General features: G+C 42.2%; 1 protein-coding gene across 1 annotated transcript in view; it reads left to right on the top strand.

The window, feature by feature from the left end:
* Positions 1-20,583, top strand: part of CHN2 (chimerin 2) — a 290,676-nt gene that overhangs the window by 141,161 nt on the left and 128,932 nt on the right. Inside the window, exons 2-3 of the mRNA XM_082692873.1 lie at positions 8,142-8,180; positions 17,858-17,913. Coding sequence (XP_082548999.1) covers positions 8,142-8,180; positions 17,858-17,913 — 95 coding nt within the window. The remainder of the gene's footprint in view (positions 1-8,141; positions 8,181-17,857; positions 17,914-20,583) is intronic.

The following is a 20,583-nucleotide window of genomic DNA, read 5'->3' as shown; positions in this document are numbered from 1 at the left end:
AGGTTACATGCTCTGGCTTCCACAGAAGTTCTGAAGACTCAAGTTTTGGGGCATGATGTGACTGTTGGGGGCATTTTGAAGTGTGGGCACAAATGTGACATCCTGCTCATCCTATCATTGCTCAGTTTCATTTGGATCCCAACCCTTTCTGGGCCCATTAAGCTAATCACCCAGCAAATACTGTTGATCTCATTGTGAGGCTGTCCCATGTCTGATTGAGAAAGCTGTTTTCCACCCAACTTCCCCAGAAGACACACCTTACCTGGAGCCTATTTACAAATGTGTATATCAAGAAATCAAGAACAACAGCTGAGACCTGGCCCTTCTGGAAGAGGGGATGGCCCTCTATTCCCAGTGATGCCCCCTCCGCCCCCATATAGTAATTTATGCAGCTTTGTTTGAAGGATTCTTAAGGATGGGTCTTCTCCAACATTCCTGAGAGAACATTCTCTAAATTGGTGAATCTTTCACTGCTCGCGTTTTCCAGAGGCCCCACATGTGTTTTTCTGTTGATCTAGTCACACGCCACTGAGCCCGCCGAAGGAATCTGGCTCTTCTTGAGGTTTACAAGGGCTTCCTCCTTAGTTGTCACTTACTCAAGTGTAGCACATGGCGTTCTCTAAATTTTCTTCATTAATCAGTCCCCAGATTCCTTTACACTTGCTCCTCAGGTGATTGCATCAAGTCAACATATTTCTGGAGCTGAAGAGGCCTGGAAGAATAGAGCCTTACAACTGTAGCTACCAAAATGAATGGGATTAATGTGTTTCCACCTCACTCCATGGCCATATGTTTCCACAGGTTCACTCTGAGGAACGTTCCATGCTTCCATTTGTTTTCCTGCAAAGGCACACTTAGGCTTATCTGTGTATTTTCTCACTGAGTCTTAAATGTACAAAAATTAAAACGTATATTGGTGATAGCCAGTGTTGGTGAAGGTATGGGGATACAGGCATTCGTTCACACGTTGCTGAGAGTTCCAACTGATACAACTTTGGAAGGCCAGTTTTTAAAATTTACTTACAAAAGAGAGCAAGAGAGAGAGAAAGATAGAGAAAGAGCAGGGGGAATGGCAGAGGGAGAGCGAGAGAGAATTTCAAACAGACTCCAAGTTGAGCACGGAGCCCAGCACCGGCCTTGATCTCATGACCCTGAGATCATGACCTGAGCCGAAACCAAGAGTTTGACACTTAACCAACTGAGCTGCCCTGGTGCCATGTGGAACCCTGGTGCCATGTGGGAGGCTATTTTCACAGCTTTTGAAACAAAAAATATAAAGACCCTTTACTCAGGATTTAACATATCATTGTAGCTTTGTTTTTAGTAATGGAAAAATAAAAGTAGCCTAAATGTTCATCCTTTGGAAACTGTTATAAAGGAATCAAATTCATTTGGGTATTACTCATGGAGTAGAACACCAAGCCACACATAAAAAATATATGTATATATATAATAATAATAATGATGCCAGTACAGATCTCTGCGTACTGATGTGGGAAGATGCCAAAGGAATATCATGAAATTCAAAAGCAAATTGCAGAACAATGTATGTGATAGAAGACCATTTTAAAAAATTTTTATTCCAGGGGCACCTGGGTCGCTCAGTGGGTTAAAGCCTCTGCCTTCGGTTCGGGTCACGATCCCAGGATCGTGGGATCGAGCCCCGCATCGGGCTCTTTGTTCGGCGGGGAGCCTGCTTCCTCCTCTCTCTCTCTCTGCCTGCCTCTCTGCCTACTTGTGATCTCTGTATGTTAAATGAATAAATAAAATCTTTAAAAAAATTTTTTTATTCCAGCCATTTATAAGCCAGATTTAGGCAGAGTCACATAAATCGATCAATGGTGTTTTTTCTGAGGTAGGCGGCTTTCTAAGATAGACATTTTTCAATTGTTGGAATTTTTCTGTTTTTCCACAGTAGGTGTGTATTCCTTTTTAAGTTCAGTAAAAACAGTAGAGATGGTAAGTTATTTTTGTGATGCTTTTGATCGAGAAAGATGAGTTTTTATGGTGCATGCTCTCCATGGCCCTTGTTGTCCTCTCCTTGGGCCTCAGCCATGGAGAAGCTTTCCATGGCCTGACACCGCAATTCTTCTTCCTTCCCCGAGAGTTCAGGATGGCAATGCCTCTTCTCAGGGTGAGTTACTTCAGCACAGAGGGTTTTCGAGATGACTTTAAAGTCTTAGCACGCAGGCCCCTTTAACCAGCTTTTCTTTGCTTTGCTTTTTGTTTAATATGTTTGGATTCTTTATAGATTATTTCATGCAAGTGATCTTATGACCTACTTTTTTAAGATTTTGATCATTTTCTAAGCATTACATCTTTTTTTCCTCTCCCTCCACCCCTCTTTAATGAGAAGAGATCTCTGCTTGCCAGCCTGCTTAAAATTGCTCATTAATGTTGATTTCACAAAATTTTTAAAAGAGGGCCAGGGGGATTGGACATGACCTTTTGCTACAGAAGCCCTTGTGTCTTTTCTTTCGCCTTCCCTCTTAACTCTTCCTGAACTAAAACTCTATACGCTACCTGTGTTATTTTAAGGATTATTTTGGTTGGGTCTTTTTCTTCTACTTTATTTCCAGGGTGGTGATTGATTGATTGGTTGATTGATCTGAAAGACAGAGAGGACATGCAGTTGAGTGAGGCAAAGAGCAGACTCCCAGCCCAGTGGGAGTCTGACATGGGGCTTGATATCAGGACGCGTGAGATCATGACCCATGAGATCATAACCTGAAACAAAACCAAGAGTCCAAGACTTAACCAATGGAGCCACCCAGGCGGCCCTAAAAATAAAATCTTAAAAAAAGAGATAGAGAAACAACCTAACATTCCAATGAATTTATTTCTCATTTATTTAAATTTTTACACAAACAATATGATCAGAAAATTAGAAAATGCAGGTGAGCAAATGAAAAGTAGAAATCACCTGTATTTTCACTATCAAGTATAGCTACTGTTAATAATTGGGTTTACAGTCTTATAGATCATTTCTAAGTGCATATCTTTTTTCTGAAACTGGGACTATATTTAATAGACTGTTTTATAACCTGATTTACTACTCAATGTTACCATAAATATTTGCCCATGTCGTTAAAGAGAGAGAATGATAGCAAGCATGGAGTTTACTGCATTCCAGGCACCAGACTAAGTACTTCATACATATTAGCCCATGCTCTCCTCACAACATGCTGTAGGTTGGGCAGTATTCTTACTCCCATTTTGTGGATAAGAAAAATTGAGGCACAGAGAGATGAGATAAATCGGCTAAGGTCAATCCGCTGGTAAATGACAGAACTAGGTTTTGAACCTAGATAGTCTAGCTCCAGAGGTCATGTTGTTGACCACGAAGCTCTGACCCACACCATTCTTTTCACATCTCTATTATAGGATAATTTATTTAACCACTTCCTCTTTCTGAACAGTTAGATCCACTGTTGTTCACAAAGCAGCAATGAACACCTTGTTCATGTATTTACCTGTACGTGTTCATTTACAGCCTTAGGCTAAATTCCCTTGGATAGAATTGCCAAGTCCAAGAGTTTACACACTTTTTTAAAAAGTTCTGATGCCAATTAGTCAATATTTTTAAGCAATATATTTTCTAAGTCTTTTTGACCCTTTTTGTTCTTTTCCAATAGTGTGTAACTGTCTTCTGGGTTCAGTGATAGTTTTTTGTTTTTTGTTTTCTTAGAACACGGAGCTTCTTCCCTTCTACATCCTCCCCCTTCCTTCTGCATCGTACCCATTTCTCTAAGACGTTTAACAAAATAATACAGTTTCCACAAGTATTAAGCTTTATGGTGTCAAAGTTCTGGTACCTTACACCTCCCTCACTGTAATTCTTCGATGGGGTTCTGTACACAGATGGAATGCTGCCCACCCTTCGATTTGAGGTCAATCTTTTATACAGCTCTTTTTTTCCCCCCTTTTCTTTATTTAGTTTTTCAAGCTTTACAAGAGTCAAAGTAACAAGCCTGTTATGCAATGTATTTTTTTCCTGATTCAATACATGTAAATGGGGTGAATGTGTCTGGCCAGGATGGCTGATGTGTCAGAAACTTGGAAGACAGAGCTTGCGGGTGTCCTCTCACTTGGCCCTTGCTCTTGCTCTATAACCTTGAGAAAGCCACTTGATCTCTTCTGTGTTTCGTTTTCCTCATTTGCCAAATGAGGACGGTGAACCAAATGACCTAGAAAACCTATTCCCGGTTTGGGGGTGGGGGGGATTAAAAAAAGTGTCAGGCTATCCAAGTGTGAAGTAGAGCTTTGAAAAGTATTATGTGAACTTGGGGCAAATGTGCACGTGGGTGGGGTAGGGTCGGAGGCAGCTAAAGACGCATTTCAACATATTAAAAATATTTTGTGCCTTGTGTCTTGACCAAGGTCTCCTAACTGTGCTTTAGTGGTTTGTGAAACATGTCTCTAAGACCAAGGTAATTATAGTTGTTCCACTGAAGCATGACAAATGGCCTCTCACTTTGAATTCTTTAATGGGAGAGAAAAACCTTCCATGACAACAGCACTGGAACTTAATTACAGGCCCCAGATCCAGGGTAAGAAGAGAGAGAGTTGAGGCTGTGGTCTCGGGGCGGGAGACTACCTGGGGAGAACCAGGACAGGCTGATATAACACTGACAACATCACGATGAGGGCATCAGTGGGGCTACACCGAGAACTCGGCATTGGCCAGGCGCTGTCCCAAGAACTTGAAATCTGGTATCTCCTTTAATTCCCACAGTGACCTAAGAGATAGTTTGGGAGGTAGGCACTTTTATTTCTTCTGTTTTATAAAGATGAGTAGCGGGAGGCTCTTGAAGGTAAGTAACCAGCTTCAAATTATTCAGCCGGTCATTGATCAGAGGTGAAATCTGAACTTTGAGAGTTTCCTTACTTAACACAGGCTTTTTGGGTGCCTGTTACATGCCAGGCATCCTTGTGGGGGCTGCAGATGCACAAGGGAATGAGGCAAAATGCCTGTTTATATGAAGTTTTGCTAATAGTGGGATGAGCCCTGTGATAAGCCAACAGATCAATAATTTCAGACGGCAGCAAACGCTATGAAGGAGAGTGACCAGAGCTGGGGGAAGGCTGCTTCACACAAGACTGTCAGGGAAGGCCCCGGGGGGTGACATGTGAGCCGAGCCCAACATAATGGAGCAAGTCAGCCATGCAGAGATGCAGTGGGCCCTCCACAAGGGTGATGGCCGGGGGCGTGGGAGAGCTTGGCTTGTTCTAGGAACATAGAGAGAGAGTTAGCATGTCTGGGTATGTGTAAAAGGACAAGATGTCTGCAAAGAAGCCAAAGAGGCCGGTGGGGACTAGATGCCACAGCATCTTGTGGGCCACAGTAAGAGGTTTGTATATCTTATTCCAAATGTAGAAGGAAGACACTACAGAATTTTAAGCAGGGAAGCGTGATCTCCAGTCTCTGTAGGCGGCCTTTTTCACCTCTGTGTAATATTACTAACAAGGAGCAACTAAAAAGGGGTGAATTATTTCTGTAGCATACAGGGAAGCCTAAATGAAAGTTATAAAGTCAGGGGCCAGTGTTTCAGATGAAACAAAATTCTTGTTGTTGTTGTTGTTGTTTTTCCACAAAACAACAGTACTGTAATGGACAGGGAGGAAGAGATCCTTTAATCTAAACTTCTGACTTCAGTTAAGAAGACCTTTCGGGGGCACCTGGGTGGCTCAGTGGGTTAAAGCCTCTGCCTTCGGCTCAGGTCATGATCCCAGGGTCCTGGGATCAAGCCCCACATCAGGCTCTCTGCTCCGCAGGGAGCCTGCTTCCTCCTCTCTCTCTGCCTACCTGTGGTCTCTGTCTGTCAAATAAATAAATAAAATCTAAAAAAAAAAAAAAAGGCCTTTCGGGCACATCAGTGGCTCAGTCAGTTAAGCATCCAACTCTTGATTTCGGCTGAGGTCATCATCACAGTTGGTGGGATCGAGTCTCACATCGGCAGGCTCCATGCTCAGCCGTGAGTCTGCTCGAGATTCTCTCATTACCTCTTCTGATGCCCCTACCCCTGCCCTCTCTCTCTCAGATAAATAAATAAATCTTTTAAAAAATGACAGAAGACCTTAGGAGAGCCAAGAGGAGCATCTGAGCTCCATTTAAAACCTGTATAAAGAAGACTGCTTCTTCTCTTTGGGAACCTTCCATCAATGTGCCGAGAATTGCACTCTAGATACTGACCATTCTTGGTTTTTTTTTTTTTTTTTTTTTTTAAGATTTTATTTATTTATTTGACAGAGAGAGCAGTCACAAGTAGGCAGAGAGGCAGGCAGGGGGGGTGGGGAAGCAGTCTCTCCGCAGAGAGGCCGATGCGGGGCTCGATCCCAGGACCCTGAGATCATGACCTGACCCGAAGGCAGAGGCTTAACCCACTGAGCCACCCAGGTGCCCCGGTACTGACCATTCTTGAACATGACTTGGGTCTGGGGATTATGCTCGCCAGAACAAATCTCATCCAAAATAATAAGACATTATAGCTTTGTTTAGATGACATCTCAGGTATTTGCATTTCTGTGCAGTCTGGTTTGTGTGTGTGTATCTTTCTTTTTGAAAAATATTTTTGAAAGTGCCATCAACATGTTAACATACAAGACCTGATTTTTCTGGACTTGGCAACTTGATTTATTTTATTTGAATGCTTTCTATAAACAAATACTCCTGTTAATTCATTAAAACTGGTTTATGTCATATATAGGGTGAAATTAGTGGCTTGTTTGGGTTAAAAGCTCACAGTTGGAAGAAACTATTCTACTTTGGCAGAACTATAAGGAATTTCACTTTTATTGGCAAACTAAGTTTGAATAACAACGCAAACCATCATTAACACACTGTATTTGTGTGTGCATGTGTTTGGGTGTTTATGCATTGGTAGGTTCCCGACAATACAGACCTAAGAGTATGGAGTTATTTGAATGAAACTATATTTGGAGGCATTTAGTTACCTCTGTGATCGGTGGACCCCAGAGAGCAAGACATTAATTGTGAAAGAATTTAATTTAAGCTACACAGCTATAATTAAGTAGGATTTGGGGAAGTTCACCACTCTTGTGTTAGTTTTTATACAAACAGCATATTTGTTTCTCGGGAGGGGAAAAATTCTCAAACTATCTCGGCGCAAGAGGTCAGAGAAGATCTAGTCCTTGGCACAAAAGTGGTATGTGACAGTAGCATCAGGACACGGGGCAGTTGGGAGGATAGCTGTCTGATGCTTTGGGGGTGCAGGGTGATGAAAACAGTTCCCTCATATAAAGGTGCTGAATTAGAGAACTCTTATGGTTCCCCCAGCTCAGCATTCTGTGATATCCAGAGGGAAAGGATTCTCCCCTCTGGCTGGACAAACTACAGTACGTTTTACCAAGGCCTTATGCTACAAGCTCAGGACAGCTCTAATAACTCCGTCGGAATTATAAATTCAGCTGTCAGCACTGGGATTGTTGAATCGACCGAACAAGCAGATTTTCTCCCATTGTCTGTTTTCTAGATTGATGAATAACAATTTTGTCCTCTCCATTTTGTTCTCACTCTTTCACTCTGACACTTCTGATTGCTGAGAGGTGTTCTAGAAATTTCCTAAGTCACACACTGGAGTAAATTCAAGGAGATAATGCGATTCCAAATGAATCATCGGTGTCTCTGCTGTCAGACCCAGTCATTGTAGGAGTTCAGTTGGTGGAGTTGCACAACTTCCCAGATTTAATATTACATACTTGCCACTTTACGTCTTGCCCTCAAGTCTTAATAAATGGGCTAAAGGTCTGATGGGAAACTGTGAGATAAATTATATGTTTATTATGCCAAGTTAAGTAAATACCATTTGAAAGGATTACTGGAGGGTACAATCAAGTTAATTGCTTTAAAAATCTTTTTTGATTTACTGGGCTCTATGAAAATGGTTAAGCAATTGATTTCTGTCACGGTAAGTGATCTGAAGAGAGTGGTGTTGGGTCTGCGAGGGTTGCCATGCGTATTTCCTCCCTCCTGGCTGGAACTGTCCCATAAATGAGCAGAGAGGGCCCCCTGGGACCAGAACGCAAGTACTGCTGACAGACTGTTGTTCCTCCAAAGAACACACATGTTGACAGTTTGACGTTCAGGCTGACAGACTGATTTCTTTTCTTTTTTATTCTAGATGCTGAAGAATACCAGCCTCCAATATGGAAATCATACTGTGAGTATTTGAAACGAGACTCTCCTCAGAGGTCTTCTGTCGGCCTGCCTTTTGAACAACTCTTGCCGTTGATTTAATGCACTCAAGCAATCCCACATCAAGGCACTGCAAACCCAAATCTTTCTTTTTTGACTAAGAAGAGATTTGAGACAGAGCGGACCACACAGCCTTTTCCCCTGGCCGGGACCCCCAAGAGCAGGCTGCCTGTGACCCACTTCAGGAATGCTTAGAAAAAAAGAGACATTCTGACTCCTCGCCTCTTGGTTTGCAGTTGGTCTTTTCTTTTTTGCAGAGCTGGTCAGCAAGGGTGAATGTGTGACCTCCAGTGAATTACATTCTTAGCTGATCATCCTATAGCTGTAATATCATATGCATTGGCCACAGAAAATATTAATAGATAGCAAAGACTAACATATGGTCATTACGGTGGCACTTTAGATACAGATCCTAACTGGTCATCAGTCAGCAATTCAGCTCACTTCATGAAGGCAGGCAGTTGTCATCACGTCACGCTCATTTTCTCTTTCCTTACTATCATTTGCCTAAGTCATTCTCTAAGAGCAAGAGAGGGAAGGAGTGGGGTAGGTGGGAAACCCGCTGTGCTGACAGCCAGGGGACACGTGTTCTTGTTCAGGCTCTGGGTCTGGACAGCAATCATAAGAGTAATTAGTACCATCGTTATCGATGTTACCATTGTTTCTCCCACCCGTGAGACCTGCCCCGTGCCAGCCGCTGTGCCATCTGTGTGTCTGAGCTCTCAAATTCTCACCGCAGCCCTAAGCGACGGTGGCCACATACAAGGAAACCACAGCTCAGGGAGGTTCAGTAACTTGACATATGGTCTGCATTTCTGAGTCCATTGGACTGGCATGCAGAGTGGAACCCAGAAGCAAGCCTGACCCACAGCCTGCAAGTTTTCAAGATGTTTTTCCTTCCACTTAAATTTTTTAAAAGATTTATTTATTTATTTGAGAGAGAGAGAGAGAGACCATGCACACCAGTGCAAATGGGGGGAGGGGGCGGTAGAGGGACAGAATCCCCAGGTGGACTTCCAACGGAGCATAGAGCCCTACATGGGGCTCAGTCCCAGGAACTGTGAGGTCATGACCTGAGCTGAAACCAAGAGTTGAATGCTTAACCGACTGAGCCACCCATTTGGCCCTCCACTTAAAATTGTATACATAAATATATATATTCACACAGACACGCATATATACCTATACTCGCTCATGTACATATGTGTTACAAAAGCAATACAAAGCTTCATACAAGAGAAACATTACAAAATACACAAAGCTGAGAGTGAAATGTTTCAGGGTTGACCAACCAGCCCCCATCCTGGATTCCGCATCTCTGTCCTGCTTACCCAGGGCTGACCTCTGTCAGTTTTGGAAGGCATAGCCTTCCAAGTGTTCAAAAGACACATGCGTTATATGAAGGTATTTTTGCAGTTGTGCCCTTTTGAAAAAAAAAAAAAAAGGGTTTATGCAGTACTTGGTGTCCTTCAACTTGCTTATTTCACTTCACAAATACTTTGCTTTTATCTTCCCACGTCAGCATATATAGAAGAACCTCATTCTTATTACATGAGTCTGTTCTTCCATCTGTGAAATAAAGGGGTTGTGCTGGGTCTCTGAGGGCCCTTCCAATCTAATGTTCTGCATTCTGATCTTCCATTTTAAAAGGCAGCGCTAATGACTTAGTAATTGGATGTTTTTGTTTGTTTGTTTCCTAATGGAGTGTGAAGAGCTCTGACAGTAAATCAACAAAATATCCATAGTGAGAGGCTTGGGTGTTCTATGACTCACTGTGCTTTGCACACCACTTTGCACACAGCCTTGCGTACATTAAATAGCCAATAAATATTTGTTGAGTGAGTGCCACCGCAGAGAGCTCTACTGAAGCAAAAAGATGGCATTGGCTCAGATTCATTTTGCCTTTCGCTAAGAGGCCTTGGGCCACCCAATATATCTCTTAAAAGGGCTTCTGTGTCCTGAGGAAGGTAGGAAACAAATGGCTAATTACATGTTTACAATGTCAATTTCACGCTTGTGTATTGGTTTTAAGTTTGATTTGGGGGTCTCACCAAGTTGTGTGTGTGTACACGTGTGTTTAATTTGCTCTAAAATCATAAAACTTCAGACACAGAAGGGATAGTTAATGCCATTTAATACAAACTGATTAGCATTTATGAAATTACTCTTTATTACATCTGACTAAGTGTCATCCTGACTGTATTTGAGGACCTCTGGTGATGCCTAATTCCAAAACTGAAGGGAGTATGCCACCAGATGTTCCATTCATGGCATCAAAACCACATTGCCTAAAGGCATTCAGAGCATCTGAGAAAGAACTCTCTTTTGGCTGTCCTGCACCACTAAATTATTTGAGTTTCAGTGCTGGGCCACCTAAAAATTCACCTGACCATATTATTCCCAAGATCATGCTACTCTCTTATTCCCAAGATGGTCATCCTTTCATTTGGTCTTTAGAATAGTATTAGGAGTAAAAAATGACTAACTTGTGATCCATACTTTTCTCCAGTTTATAGTTTTGTAAGGGAGACAGATATAAACCAGTTAATTTAAAATGCAAATGGCTTTTTAGTAATAATATAGCATTCATCCACCTCCTGGGATTAGAGAAGTCTTTATAGAAGAGGTTTAAATTTGTATAGGGTCTTGGAGGATTAATATGAGAAGGAATCTTAGGGTCTTGCCAAGCTTCATGAGATACTTTTTAAAATCCAAATATACTAAAACTAGGATTTTCCTGAACTGAACATCCAAAAAATTTCAGAGTATGAAATTTGCTTTATTTGAAATAACTGGTTGTTAAATCCATTTTGAACCTCAGGACTCAGCAAGCTCTTGTCTTTGAAATGTTCACAAGCCATCCTTTGAAAGACAATTTTAGATATTGATGTCAAGCTCATTAACGTATCACTTATGGAAGCCACATTTTTCCATCACATGCTTTTTTTTTCAAACTTTAGTGATTATTTGGTACTTTGAAATCTCTCATATATTTGCTGGAGGCAGTACATTTTTACCATATTATAGGACTTGATTCTGAGAATTATGATTTTGAATTTTTATAGAAGGGTCTAGGTATGTCTTATCTTTTATTGCCTGTTATTGGACATAACTTTGACTTATTTGATATCAGATTCTAGTTGTGAGGCATGAATCCCAATTATGATTATTCCTAAAAGAAAATTAGTCTGCTTGATGATAATCTACTTTAAATAGTGGTTTTCTCGGGTTTAATGTTAATTACAATGCTCTTGATTACCAGTATCGACAGTTTACTTTCCTGATCGTTTAAGCAAAGTGTTAGAACTGAGTCTCAGGGCTGACTGATCTTATCCCTTGCTAATTCCAACATTGTGGTCCAAGGGTTGTGATATGCTGCCGCCCTGAACCAATCAGGATTCAACCCTATATAAGATATGGAACTGGAAAATTTTGAGAACTGTTGGAATGGGGAAGATGGAAATGGACATTGGGGAGGCAACTACAAATGTCTGGCTTAGAAATGTAGAGGAAGGGATGCCTGGGTGGCTCAGCTCATTGGACGACTGCCTTCGGCTTAGGTCATGATCCCTGAGTCCTGGGATTGAGTCTCGTGTCGGGTTCCCGGCTTCACAGGGAGTCTGCTTCTCCCTCTGACCTTCTCCTCACTCATGCTCTCTCTCAAATAAATAAATAAAATCTTAAAAACATATATAGAGGAATAGGAACCTTAAAATCAGCTCTCTTCCTATTTTATTTAAGGTAGACTGTTCATTCATTCGTTTACCACTCATTCAGCAAATACATACTAAGTTTTTGCCAAGCCAAACACTGTGTTTAGAGTTGCGAGGCCAAAGAGATGGATAAGTCTGGGGTTTGACTCCGAGCGCCACGACAGCACATGAGGTTCTTCAACTCCCTGAATTCTCTGGTCCCCTCCCTTTCTTAGAGCTGAATGCTGTCACTCACTGGGTTGTTTCCAAAAGAATAATCTTGCCCCCAAATATCATATATCTGCAGCTAGTACTTAATATTCAAGACTAAACCCCCAAACATTGATGAAGTCATCCAAAAAGTTTTGGTTTCAATATTGTAAAAGAAAAGCTATCTTCAAGTTCACTTAAATAAATAAATAAATTAATTAATATATATATATATATATAAAGCCATATTCGAAACTTTAAACCAGAATTGTATGAACTGTATGCCCTAAGCAGAGAAGTTCACAAGTCAGCCACCCTCGGTATACTCTGCAAGCTTTTCTTTTCTAAGAGGCCAAGTGCCAATTAAACAGAGATGCTGGGGCCGACGGCCCTCCCAGGAGACCTTCCCAGACAGTAGGTCAAGCAGTCACAACTTGTGCCTGTTTTTCTAGAGAGGAGTTCAAAACCTCAAAACCCTTCTCCACTGACCCCCTGAATCAGAATCATTGGGGGGAATATTTATAATAACAAATCCTTAGCCCCACCCCCCAAGATTTCTGAATCAGAAGAATGGGGGGGGGATCTCCAATTTATCACATGCTATAGGTGTTTCTTCCGCACACTTACACCTGAAACCCACCATCTTGAGGCTACATGGCCTCACACTTCGGTTTTTCACAGTGCCATTAGACAAGAGGAGACTCAGTCCCCGTTAAGACTGGACACTCTGTTAGTGAGAAGGTGGGAGGTGGGGTTCAGGGGAGAAGACCTCCAAAACACTTACTAATTCTCACTCACACCCAAGAGCTTTTCCCATGAAGACTGGAAAGACATGGGCAGTGAACTGGGGGTACTGGCTCAGTGTCACAGTCCAATGGCTGGCTTGGGCTCCGGGGTGTGCATGCCCCTCTTTAGAAAGAAGTGGCTGAAGAGGCCATTCCTGAAGGGTCTTTCAGGAACTGTGGGTGTGGACTGAGCTCCCGCATCACCCAGGCAACGAGCTTTCACTTGGCATCCACAGGAAGAGGGGCTGATTATTGTCAGAGGAGAGTGCACCCAGTTTTCTTTTTGAAAACAAAATAAAACCTTCTTTCCATGAGCTCTGGGCTTCTCAGTGTGCTTCAGGTTGCTTGGGGAGCAAGAGCTCCTCTACCTCCACATTCCCCAGTGACCATACCCTCTGCCCAACAGCTCATTCCAGAGCTAAGAATTAATCGTGTGCTCTAGAGCAACCAGGGCTGGGGAGTGCCTGGAACACATTTGGAACATTGCTACAGCAGCAAATTCCATCCTATCACCTCTTAGCCCACAGAACCCCCCAAGAAGTGACATAGAGTATTGCATTTTGCTTGTGAAATATGTTTGTTGAACAAAAACAACAACAAAAACTCAAGAAGTGACACTTTCAGATTATGTGACATGTTCCAGTTTGTATTAAATGTGCCTCAGAGGGTTGTTTTTTTTTTTTTTTTTTTTCGTGGACAGTGGTTTTGTTATAGCTAACCTGGAAAAGGAGGGACTAAGACTCTCACTCGAAGCTAAGATAGGATTTAGGGCCCATTTTTTTATATGGCTACCATTGCCGTTGGTTGCCGTCTCATTATCTTTATGGAGACACATAATCCAGATGGTCAACAGCTTCTGTGCCTAGTTGCCAAATGCTGTCGCTTAGAGCTGCAGCAAACAGATCGGTTCCTGAGACCTGCTCACTGAGAAACGGCAGTCAGTCGATGATGTGTGCTGCCCACGGACAAGGAAGGAGACCTGGCGTCTCTGGCTCGAGAGGCTTCGAGGGACCCCCTCAAAGTTGCCCCAGATCAGACTGTTTCTGAGGCTAGCGAACGATGGCGTTGCTCTTTACTAAACCTGAGAGAGTCCTCAGAGGACGCGGCAATGGACTTTAGTCTGTCCAGAATGTTCCTTCACCTGGATCCTCTTTGATTGTATATGGCTTCTCCATCTCTCATTGTTTCAAGATCCTTCCCTCCATTCATCTTTCATTGAGCCCTGTCCTCTCCTCCACAACCAACTCACCTTCTTATCCACGTTTCCACCAGTGTTGTCTTAACATCTCCTTGATGTACAACTAAAATACTGTTCTCTCCTGGTTCCCTGCCTCCAAGGCTCCTCCCTTGATCCTTCCTTCAGCGAGGCAAAGCACAATGGCCCCACTTCTGGCTGCTGAGCATTAGAATCTCCATAGAGCTTTATAAAAAAAAAATATTGGAGGGCTTTTCATCAGACTGTCCGAGTGAACACTGCCAGCGAGCAGCCCAGTCCCACACAGGACCTCTCAGCTGCCTGAGTGGGAACTCTGGCAAGTCATTTAGGGAACTACTGGAAGGCTGAAAAATACACACCTTGGAATCTGGGAAATCAGGCTTTCAACCTCGATTTCATCATGTTATTTGTATGACCTTGAGCTTCTTCAAAGCTTGGCATCTCCACTACTTTTATTAGTCAGGGCAGAATAATAGTTACCCTGGAAGTTTGTCAGAAAGATTAAATGAGAAGATGTAGATAAGGTGTTTGGCACATAGTAGGTGTCCACAAAATGGCAGCTTCTGTTATTCTGAATAGTCTTATCCTTATTATTATTCTGAAACAGACCAGATCGTGTCATCTTCCTGCTCAAAAAATGTCACCGCCTCCTCCCTGCAGACAGAAGATCATCCATGCTCCTTGGGCATGAGCTGCAGAATTTAGCTTTCTGTGACCTCGTCCTACATCTGCCCATCTTGATGGAACAACCATGCTGGACCCTTACTGATCAATAAACATACCATCCTCTTTCCCTGTTGGGGCTCTGTCTTCACCTGGAACTGCCTTCTCCTCTCTATGTGCAGAAACCCCTCTAATGCTTCAAGAAGAGCTCTATGCTTCTCCCCTTGGGAAGCTATCTGGCCACCTGAATAAAAAGAACCACTTTCTCCTCTCCCCTTCATTAAAACATTTGGTCCATCCTGGTTTTGTTTCTCTACACAAGTCTCTCTCATTGGGTCAGAATCTCCTTGAAGACATGGTTTGTGACCCATGAGTCATTGGATATGGTCCATTTGTTCACCAGATACAGAATCAAGCATCTACCCTGTGCCAAGCACTGTTCTAGGTGCTGAAAGTGCCACAGTGGATCTAACAAAGCCTCTGTCCTCAAAAAGCTTACACTTTGGCTAAGGGAGATGAACACAAAATAAACAAAATATGTTGATAGTGATGAGTACTGTGAAGAAACATAAGACAGTGTCAGGGAAGCCCTAAATAAAGGAAGAGAGGGAGCCACATGGCTCTCTTGGGAAAGAGCAATCCAAGTGGAGGCAATAGCAAGGGCAAAGGCCCTGAGGCACAGAAAAATAAGGAGGGCTCTGGACTCAAAAGGATGCGTGGATGCCTCAGAGCAGATATTTAACTTTCCTGTACTTGTTTCCTCATCTAAAAAATAAGAATGATAATAACACAACATTCTTTTTCCTGCATTCTCCTGAAGATTCAATAAAATATTATTCCTGGCACACAACAGGCACTTGATACACTAGTTCTCTTCTCTTCCCCCTTTCTCTCTATTCATCATAAAAGCCTCCACATAATGCTGACTGTGGTAACTGGTGTGTAGCAGATGTTCAAATATTTGCTGATATGAATTGCAAAGGCACACTTAGCAACAAATGCTTCTGTCTTATAACACGTGTACTTCCTTTGTCACCTCCAAGGGAGGCATTAAAAATGACATCCAGCCTACCCCCACATATAACTGTTGCTTCACAAGGCATTGGTGATGAGAAGAGAAGAGGGGGGGCAGGATTCTCTGGATGTGGGTTCTGTAATTCACCTTGTCTGGAACAGTCTGCAATTTTAGGAGCTGGTTTTTTGGGGTCTCATGACAGTCCTTAATAGCAACACTAAGGAAAAGCAGTTAATAGGTGTTGGGACTGATTCAAGAGGTTGAAAGGGTTCCATGCAGCCTCTCTCCTGATTTAAGGAGAGCATGGGCACTATTGGGATGGTTGGTGGGACACCCACAATTGTTTCTCTTTCTTTGGCCAATTCTTCCTCATGTTTCCTCTTTGACAAGAAGCCTTCTCTGTCTCTACCTGCCATACGTGGGTACAATTATTGTAAAGTGGCACAGGCATCGTCATTAGTGTGGGCAACACAACTTAGAAATGTGGCACATTAAAACATCTACAAGAGGATTAGATGGTTTCTCCTCTGTGTGGAAGCTGGGCAGTTTATACTTAATTAGGTAAGAAAATAACCATGTTGAGCTAAGGCATTGAGAAGCTATACTTACGAAATACATCCCATCATTTCCAGCCCTGTTTCTACATGACCATATGTATTTCACTTCATTATTTTTTTATTTTTAGACCTAAAATGAATCAGAAATTTTTGCTTATGTTACTATCTTTACTAGAAATATTTTATATGATTGAATTTTAACTTTTCACAGATTTATGCCATCTTAAGTGAATTCTTCTTTCTTCAAGATGGTAAAGATAACATCAGCTTGGTTTTCAAAGAGGTAGAACTCACAGGTACCAGCAGAGGTTGGCTTACCTCTAAGAGAAATAACCAGACTAGCTGAGCAGTAGAAAATCACTCGTTGGAGTCCCAAAAAGCACACATAATAGGCCAATAAATTTTATTTTTATATACAATTACCTCCATGTCCAGGCCTAAAAGTCTGTCTTTAAAGCAGGGTAAAAGGGGCTCCTGGGTGGCTCAGTTGGTTGGGCATTCCTGGGATTGAGCCCTGCATTGGGCCCCCTGCTCAGTGGGAAGCCTGCTTATCCCTCTCTCTCTCTGCTGCTACCCCTGCTTGTGCGCGCGCTCTCTCTGTCTCTCTCTTTCTCTGTGTCAAACAAATAAAATCTTTTAAAAAAATTTTTTTAAAAAGCAGGATATAAGAGAGTTAAGATATTAAGGGGCCCAAGAAAGAGGAATGCCAGTGGGTGGGATCCAGTCACAGAGATGAGAATGCATGGTGATAGGCACCAAAAAATGGAACTCATGAAAAGAGCAAGGGCTTGGGGTTTCCCTCACTCACACAATCAGCGGTGTCTTGGTACATAACTGTAACATTTCAGAAAATGGCACCCCTCTGCTAACACCAGTCTTTCCTGATTTATCAGGAGACATGAGCATTTCAATTCAGGAATCCTCTTTTTTTTTTTTTTTAAAGATTTTATTTATTGATTTGACAGAGAGAAATCACAAGTAGACGGAGAGGCAGCCAGAGAGAGAGAGAGAGATAGGGAAGCAGGCTCCCTGCTGAGCAGAGAGCCCGATGCGGGACTCGATCCCAGGACCCTGAGATCATGACCTGAGCCGAAGGCAGCGGCTTAACCCACTGAGCCACCCAGGTGCCCCAGGAATCCTCTTTAATGGTCTTACTGCTTTGGTCCTGGCAGGTAGAATTCCAAAATAGTCCAAAGAATTTTAATCCTACCTTCCAAGAAAGCCATAAAATGAACAATGCCAGTAACAATTATGAAACTAAATTGGCCTTGTAAAAGAATAAAAAAATCAATTTTGCCAGTTTACATGCATGGTAACTAATTTCCATATAAATGAGCTGACTTTATTCAGTCTAAAGCTGTGCCTGTATCCTCTTTGTTTTTTTTTATTTGAAATTTTTGCTGTTCTTCAGAGGCACTTAGGTGGGACTATTTGAAGACATCTTGGTATATGTGGTAGTTTTCTAATCATAATTATCTTTTTCTTTCTTTCTTTCTTTTGGCAGTATATCAGTTACAGCAAGAGGCCCCTCGTCCCAAGAGGATCATTTGTGCTGGGGAGGTCAGTACTCAGCTATTTCTGACACACCTTGTTAAATATGATGAATTTTCAGTGCTGTGTTGGTATCGGAGGGCTTTTGGGTTTCCTGGGAGTTGGTTTGCATTAATGTTTGTTCGTGTGTCACCAGATTTAATGCCTGAATCATCTATACTTTGGAATCAGGTATGACTTTTAAAAATATTCACCAACTCACTTCAAATCAGAGGTCTCATGTTTTTAAACATTGCAGAGGCAATTAAGCCTCCTTCTCTAACACCCCCCACCCCCCGCACACACACATGTATTTTGGTTGTTTCCCTTGTTTCTGCTGTTTTGATTCTGTCATCATTTTTTTCTTATGGAATGCTTCCAACAGAGAGAACACAGAATAATAAATATCTGGGTACTCTCAACACTTATATTTAACACATCTTTATGCCCTTTCACATTTACTTGACATTAAAAAAAATCCCTATGAGAAAAGTGACTGTTTATTAATTCTTGGAGATGAGCTTAAAAATATATTGACTCATAAAAATGCTTACCAGCCCAGAGAACTTTCCCCAGTAGTCCCTCACCTAATCAGTTCTTTTATCATCTGGGATGCTGGCAAGATTGAAAGACAGGACTAAGGCTCTATTTTCTATTTTTATGCCCATCAGTTTCTGTAATAGTCAAACTAACATCCTTCAAACAAAGGTCCTTGGGTCCTTGCTTATTTTTCATATTTTGACTTAGATTAAATATAGAGTAGCAGATGCCTTTTAAAGTGTCACATCTGCTTTACCAGGAGGAAAAGGCTCCAACTCCAACCCTCTTGAGATTCAGCCTTGAACATCAGTACTTTCTGGCTACCAGACTTGACGGGAATCTGGTTTTGAACCTGCCTCCTCAAAGATACACACATGCCCACACGCAGAGACAACTTATCACTGTGTAATAAATGTTTCTATAGAAAAGTTTACTTCTGTTGAAAGTCACTGAAATTCATCAAGTAATCTGAATATTGACACAGAGTAGACATTCCTATCCCAAAAATATGGCTTGAGAAGAGAAACCATCTGATCCCTAAGGAAAAATCCAGGATGAGGTCCACTCCTTATCTGGTAGTTTTATCTTGTTCTGCCACCAACCCTGATGACTTTTGTCCTTTGGTTATTCAGTAATAGCTAAATAAGGAAAGAATAGGATAAAGACAAAATATTTAATAAGATGTTTGGAATAGAGTAAGGGGATATGTAAGAAATAAATTGTTAAAAATTATTTTAGGGGCACCTGGATGGTTCAGTGGGTTAAGCCTCTGCCTTCAGTTAAGGTCATAATCTCAGGGTCCTGGGATAGAGCCCTGCATCTGGATCTCTGCTCAGCAGGGAGCCTGTTCCCCCACCACCCTTGCCGACTTGTGATCTCTTTCTGTCAAATAAATAAATAAAATCTTTTTTAAAAAATTCTTTCAATCCTGGGGCATCTGGATAGCTCAGTCAGTTAAGCATCCAGCTCTGTTTCAGCTCAGGTCATGATCTGAGGGTTGTGAGACTGAGCCCTGCATGGTGATCCACACTCAGTATGGAGTCCACTTGAGAGTCTCTCCCTCTGCCTGTCCCCCCAGCCCCACTGCCCTGTACACGCTCATGCTCTCACTCCCTTAAGTAAATCCTTAAACAAAAAATTCCTTTAATACTATTTTACATCTAGTATTTCTCCAAGAGAAAAAATAAAGCCCATGCAGGAAGTTAAGGGAATTCAAATGTCTCTGGGAAAAGAATGTTTGTAAAACTAGAACATCACTAAGGACTTTTCCTAGGGCCATTAATAAAGAGTTTCCAGGCAAAGTTGGGTACCAGAATTTAAAACGTAGGTGGACAGTAAATAGCCATTTGTTCATTTATTCAACAAGTATATATGGAAAGCCTACTGTGTTCTGACTTTGGTCTAGGTGTTAGGAATACAGCAAAGAACGAGGCAATTGATACTTTTGAGTGTAAACTCAAAAGAGAACAAAATCGTGATGTATGTAATTAAAGATAGAGCTACTATTTTAGCTCTGCACGTGCACACCTGTGTACGTGTCTGTACATGTAAGAGAGAGGGTGCACTTCTTTACTTCTCAAAATCTTTGGCACCATGTCGCTTGTCCTCTAAGCCAGACTGAATGTTGGCAGTGGAGATGGGTAGATGTAGGTTGGCTTCACAGAAGCACTTCATAGGGTTCAGTTGAAACTCCTCAGACATCCAGGGGGATCTGAAGGGACGACAAATCTCTTTACTGTTGCCCTTGCATCGGAAGGCAATGCCACAGACATCTTAGCAAAGCAGAGCCACGTGCCACAAGCCATCCCCATCTAGTAGAACTAAAGAACATAGTGCATGTGTAGCTTTGTCTCCCTCTTGTCTGTCTTTGTAACCAACTTTTCGCCTTTGTTGGTTTGATTCATGGGTAGGGATCCGGTTGATGCTGGACTCCTACGTTACTGGCCTCTAGAAATTCCACATCCCATTTCTACTAGGAAACCTCGCACAAAATGGATATTCACCAGCTCCATTTCCTCTGCAGGCGGCATGGGGCCCAGCCAGCCAGGCAGGTGTCAAGCGATAAAGGGTCCCGTGTGTTGGCGGAACAGGTGTCCTTTAGATGGGTGCCAGCAGGAGCAGGTTCAGCTCCCTTCATCTTCCAGTGCCGTGTTAACTGGG

Source organism: Mustela nivalis (assembly GCF_964662115.1).
Source record: "Mustela nivalis genome assembly, chromosome: 12".
NCBI lineage: Eukaryota > Metazoa > Chordata > Mammalia > Carnivora > Mustelidae > Mustela > Mustela nivalis.
This window is presented reverse-complemented; position numbering and strand designations above follow the sequence as displayed.